General features: G+C 50.0%; 1 protein-coding gene across 2 annotated transcripts; it reads left to right on the plus strand.

Moving 5' to 3' along the window:
* Positions 1-1,643: 1,643 nt before the first annotated feature.
* CCSAP (centriole, cilia and spindle-associated protein) lies at positions 1,644-4,267 on the plus strand. 2 transcript variants are annotated; one of them, XR_551415.1, is made up of 3 exons: positions 1,644-2,086; positions 3,264-3,794; positions 3,926-4,267. XR_551415.1 is itself a non-coding variant. In XM_008585189.1 (2 exons), exons 1-2 carry the CDS (start codon positions 1,712-1,714, stop codon positions 3,438-3,440), a joined length of 552 nt encoding a protein of 183 aa, XP_008583411.1. In that variant the 5' UTR covers positions 1,644-1,711; the 3' UTR covers positions 3,441-3,879. The 2 variants fall into 2 exon arrangements, 1 of the variants encoding a protein (XP_008583411.1); XM_008585189.1 differs by lacking the exon at positions 3,926-4,267 and having other exon boundaries at positions 3,264-3,879.
* The last annotated feature ends 824 nt before the right edge of the window (positions 4,268-5,091 follow it).

The following is a 5,091-nucleotide window of genomic DNA, read 5'->3' on the forward strand; positions in this document are numbered from 1 at the left end:
TCCTCCTTATTGGGCGGGTGGCGTGCCGGAGGACAGACAGCGTGGCTGTCCACGGAGACCCGTGGGGGCCTTGGAGTCCTCTCAGCCCCTCGTGCCCAAACGGCATCTGTCTAACCCTGTGTTGCTGGGCTGTCTGCTTGGAGGGGTCTCATCGAAAGTGTCATCTGTGCCACCTCCCAGCTGGCCGGCTCGGTGCAGTCCCCGAGGCCCAGGAGAGCCTGAGCACCTGCCAGGCCCAGGAGCACTGCCGAGCCATTGTCCCTTCCACCCATCCCCGCTGCTGGGTCCCCCTGACTGTCCTCTTCCCCAGATGGCCTCTCTGCCCCCCTCTGATCTTCCTGTCCTTCACGTGGGTAGCTAGAGGCCTCATTCCTCAAATGCAAATAGGACTGTGTCATTTTTCAGCTTAAAATGACCAGTCCATGTCATTGTGAACTACTTTCAATTCCTGCCTCTCTCTTCCCTGCACGCCTTTGAACAAGCCCTCTCCTACTCCTTTAATTCCCTGTCCTCTGAACAGACATTACTGTCAGGCTTCCCTGGGAGACCTGGACACACCTGGGATGGAGGGGACAGAGGAGGGAGGGACTCGGCGAAGGTGGCTGCTGGTCCTTCCTCCCGACGGCTCCTCCTTCCGTCCTCCCAGGTCCAGGGAAGGGACAGGCGGGGGCGGACACGTCACTCAGAGTGTCTGAGCAGTGAGCAGATGTGGCTTCTCCTGATAAGGCAGAAGGTCGGCATCCGCCCTCGTCCCCAAAAGACTCTGGTGCCAGGTTTAGAGAGATGATGCCCCCGGATGGGACATGAAAGCCCAGGTTGGACGTGGGCTGTCTGCTCCTCAAAATGCGTCATAGTAAACGACCCAGCTCTGTGGAGTCGGGGTCATCGCGGGAGGCAGAAGTGACGTGACTTGGGAGGCTTCTCATGGCAGGTGCCCATGCAGCCCCGCGCTGCTGTGAAGAGGAGTCACAGCCTATGTCGAGGTGACAGCCTGTTACTTGGGCCTGAGCAGCTGAGCCCGCAGGCGTGAGCAGCCTGCACTCGATGGCAGGTTTAGGCTGGAAGGAAACAGGCTCACGATGGGTTGTCACAATGCAGGATAGATTTTATGAAAAATAAAGGGTTTATAAAGAAATAATGAATGGGAAAAAATCCTAAAAGTTGATTGAGGGAAATAGGTGTTTTTTGGTTTCTTAATGTCTGCTGTTTGGCTCAGGTCGGGCACCACGTTGGGCCGTGTAGACCGTGCGCCCGATTCCCGCAGCCGTCCCTGTCGCGAGTGCTGGGGAAGCCGCCTTGACGCGGGGCCCCCCCTCCAGCTCCTCTGCTGGGGGCTAGCTGTGCACCTGGGGGCCACAGGAGGGTTTCAGTGGCCACGGGACATCCAAAAGAGATGAGTCCTGGGACTCGAGTCAAGTAGCCTGAAAACCAGCCTTGCACAGTGGCCGCAGACCCGAGTCGTCCGCGCATTGAGCCGTTAAGACGACTGCACCTGTCTCGGGGTCTCGCACGGTGATTTCTGGCTTTTGATGTTTCATTGAGTTGCTGAATCTCAGATGAGTGGCAGGAGCAGCTTCTGGATAGGCTTGGCCTGATCTTGGTATATTTGTTGTTGGTTTTACAATGGGATAAAGGGTTTGGAGGTTGTTCTGCTGACTTATTTCTGTATTTCTGCTTTGAGTGGAGCTTGTCAGTGGAGCCCTAAGTGGAAATGTTGCTGACTTTAGGAAGCCCTGTGGCTTTTCAGTCCGCATCTGTAAAGTGCTCGTATGTCAATCTGACAATAAAGTATTTTGATCTTGTTTTATCTCTTTTTTCGAAAGCTCTGCCAGTGAAAGACGTGGAAGAGGAACCTGAACAAGTCAGGACAGCAGAGCCCGACAGGTCCCCCGCCATCGTCCAGCCTCGACAACAGCCAAGTGCCTTATTTTCTAGAGGAACCAAGAAAGCAGTCAGAAGTCCCCAGAGGTCAAGTAGAATAAAAGAAAACAAGCATCCGTTTGCACTTTATGGCTGGGGAGAAAAACAGACGGACACAGGAAGCCAGAAAACGCACAACGTCTGTGCGTCTGCCCCCGAGCATGAGGTGCGCTGCCCCGACCTGTCCTTCCCTGGATGGTGGCTCACAGGTCACATCCTGCGGCCCCTGGGATGCTCTGAGCACTGGGAGAGCTTCGGGGATGGTGTGGTTTCCAGGGCAGCCCGGAACTGTGCTCCAATGAACCGACAGGAGGGTTCTGGCTGCCTGGACAGCAGGTGCTCTGGCTGGGAGTTGGCTACTACCTGGCAGGGTCCCCTGACACCCAGCCAGGCGAGAGGGGATGGAGTCAGGGCTCTCGAGTTCCCAGGGGCTGCGGGTGCAGAGGTGGAGCCCCACCAGGGCTGGCGACTGCCCATCCGGGATTGCCGTAGGCACAGGCGTCGGGTTCCTGCTGCTCTGGTGACAGGGCGCTCGGTTGTCCCTCTGCCGTTGGGTTGTCTGGTTGCTTGGCATCTTCTGTAGACTCCCTTTTGCGCTTCTGATTCAGTTCTGAGATCTGCGTTTTCCCGTTTGTTCACAACCGATGCATCTTACCCCCAGGAACTCGTGTTCCTTGACTTGGTCCTGGCTTGTCACCCTGTGTGAAGTCCTGGAAATGACATTTCAGACGAGAGGATCTTCGTGTGTGGAGTCACAAAACATTATATATGTTAGCATTACATACTACAACCTAATTAAAAGAAGCTGAAAGAAACTGCATACTGTTTGGATTCCGGTTAAATACCGTAATCAAAATGCTACTGAACAGACTTTCGAGCCCGAGCAGATGGTGTTCTGTGCAGTGACATTTGAGACACAAAGCTCTCGTTTAACAAAAGATCTCTGACAAGCCCATGGGATTAATTTTAGCAGGATTTATCCTGTTAAAGGATAAAGGGGGGTAAAATCCCTTGTCGTTTGTTTGGTATGCTGGAAAACATTTAAAGTTCTTAGCGAAACACTCACCCATACTTAATGCCAAGCAGTTCCAGCGATGTTTCAGAGCAAGTTTGAAAGGCACATGTGTATCAGTCGCTTACCTTGTCTATGGAAAATTTAATTTTCTGTTGCTTAGTTTTGTCATAAACTGGAGCAGCCAGTGGCATGGCTTTTCTGCAAAGCTCTTATATGCAGAACTGTGTGCAGAGGGCCTGACTCTGCCTGCGTGGGTGGCCTGGAGGTGGCGGAGTCAGTACAGCAGCCACTGACGGTGTTAACGCTTTCATGTCTGAACTCTCCGCAGATTCACGAGTCGGCGTTACGGGCCAAGAACAGGCGACAGGTGGAGAAGAGGAAGCTGTTTGCACAGAGGCAGCGGGCTCACTCCGTGGACATGGAGAGGAACAGGAGGCTCGTGTCCTCCTCTGCGGAGAGCCCGTGGGTGACAGAGTACATGAGGTGCTACTCAGCCAGGGCTTGAGGTGGCAGCTGCTCGGACAGCCTCTGTGACAAAGTGTAAATGACAGAAAGGAGAAACGAAACAAAAACCGTCAAAAGGAACGATACAGGTTTAAGAAACCGACTGATGATGCAAGTGTTTTTTAGGGAATTTCTGAAAGCTTGTTTTATTTTCATGAATAGTTGTCACCTACCTCAGTCGTAGGGCAGACAGTTGAAGCCATAGACATTTGGTTATTTTGAAGATAATTCCCTAAATCTTTGATATTCTTGTAAGTGTTTTGTTTTAAAGCATCTTAATCTTTTAAGAGACCGACACCAGATGCCTTGCAGCGGCTGAGATGCTTAGCACTCATCTTTCTTTCCATAGGTTTAGATGACGTCCGTTGTCATCCTGTTAGCTTTTCAGACTCCATAGCTAGAAGATCGCTCCAGTTTGCAACATACCACGCCTTTTCCCCGTGTGCAGTTTTCTTTGTGAAAGAATATTGTCAAAAGGAGTTTCAGATGACGTCCGTTGTCATCCTGTTAGCTTTTCAGACTCCATAGCTAGGAAGATTGCTCCAGTTTGCAACGTACCACGCCTTTTCCCCGTGTGCAGTTTTCTTTGTGAAAGAATATTGTCAAAAGGAGTTTCAACACGACTGTTGTTCCCATGTACGATGAAACTAGAACTTTGGTCATTCTGGAAAAATTAAACGTAACTTATTTGTATTTCAGTTCAGCATCACTTTCATGCAGATTGTGATATTTAAGAATTTTCTGGGCTGGGCGAGGGTCCCTTTTTCTCTTTCAATGATCATCTAAGCACTTAGTTCAAATACATTCCAATAAATAAGTGCCAATGCAGTGCGTGTTTGGAGTAGTAATGAAGTGTCTTTGGAGAGATGCTCACATTTTTTTTATTGCAAGATTTTCTTTTCAGCATCCGGTGTAGAACCAGTCACTTGTTACAGTCTGGCCTTTTAAAGTTCAGCCACTGTGGACTTTTGCCTCTTCTATAACAGCTGGCAAAGACATGTTATAACTTACAATCTGAAATTTTCTTTAATAAGTAAGGATTGTTCAGCCCATTGGGGACGGGGGACCACTGTTAAGATACTACCTGTTCTCTCTGCAGAACTTCACAGTAGCAAGGTCTCAGTGACATACAGCACTGAAGCTTCAGGTGGAAATGCGTTGTGCTTTGATTCCCTGCCAGTAGATCTTGTCTGCACTTTGATGTGACAGAGTGGTGTGTGTGGACAGACACAAACGTGTCATTTACTTGAACAGTGCTCCTCTTTAGTACGTTTGCTTTTGGGGTAGAAAAATGGTTTGAAACAGCCCACGTTTCCATCCGATGAGTGATGTCTCCTCCGTCCTGCAGAGACAGGGACCTGTGACACAGACGAGTGCCAGACGCTTTACAAGAGATAAGAAAGGCACTTTGCCTGCGCTAACTCAGCACAGAAGACGTGCGAGCGAAAACGTGGCCTTAGATGTGAGGCCGAGCGTTTCCTGATGTTTTTAGTCTGGGTCTTTGGAGTACAGTAATCAATTTTTAGAATAAAGATTGGTGTCATTCCACATAAGATCTTCAGATGGTGTCATAGTTGTATTAAGCTTTGAGAACCCACATTGGACAATCGTGAGCTTTTTAAAACAACTTTAAATATGAGCATAGTTTTGAG

Source organism: Galeopterus variegatus, unplaced genomic scaffold, assembly GCF_000696425.1.
Source record: "Galeopterus variegatus unplaced genomic scaffold, G_variegatus-3.0.2 Scaffold3485, whole genome shotgun sequence".
NCBI classification, from domain to species: Eukaryota; Metazoa; Chordata; class Mammalia; order Dermoptera; family Cynocephalidae; genus Galeopterus; species Galeopterus variegatus.

Bases quoted from the DNA above. Each gene is read 5' to 3' on its own strand.
- CCSAP (XM_008585189.1), top strand. From the start codon at position 1,712: ATGTTGCTGACTTTAGGAAGCCCTGTGGCTTTTCAGTCCGCATCTGTA. The intron at 2,087-3,263 runs GTGCGCTGCCCC...AACTCTCCGCAG, and splicing joins CGTCTGCCCCCGAGCATGAG to ATTCACGAGTCGGCGTTACG.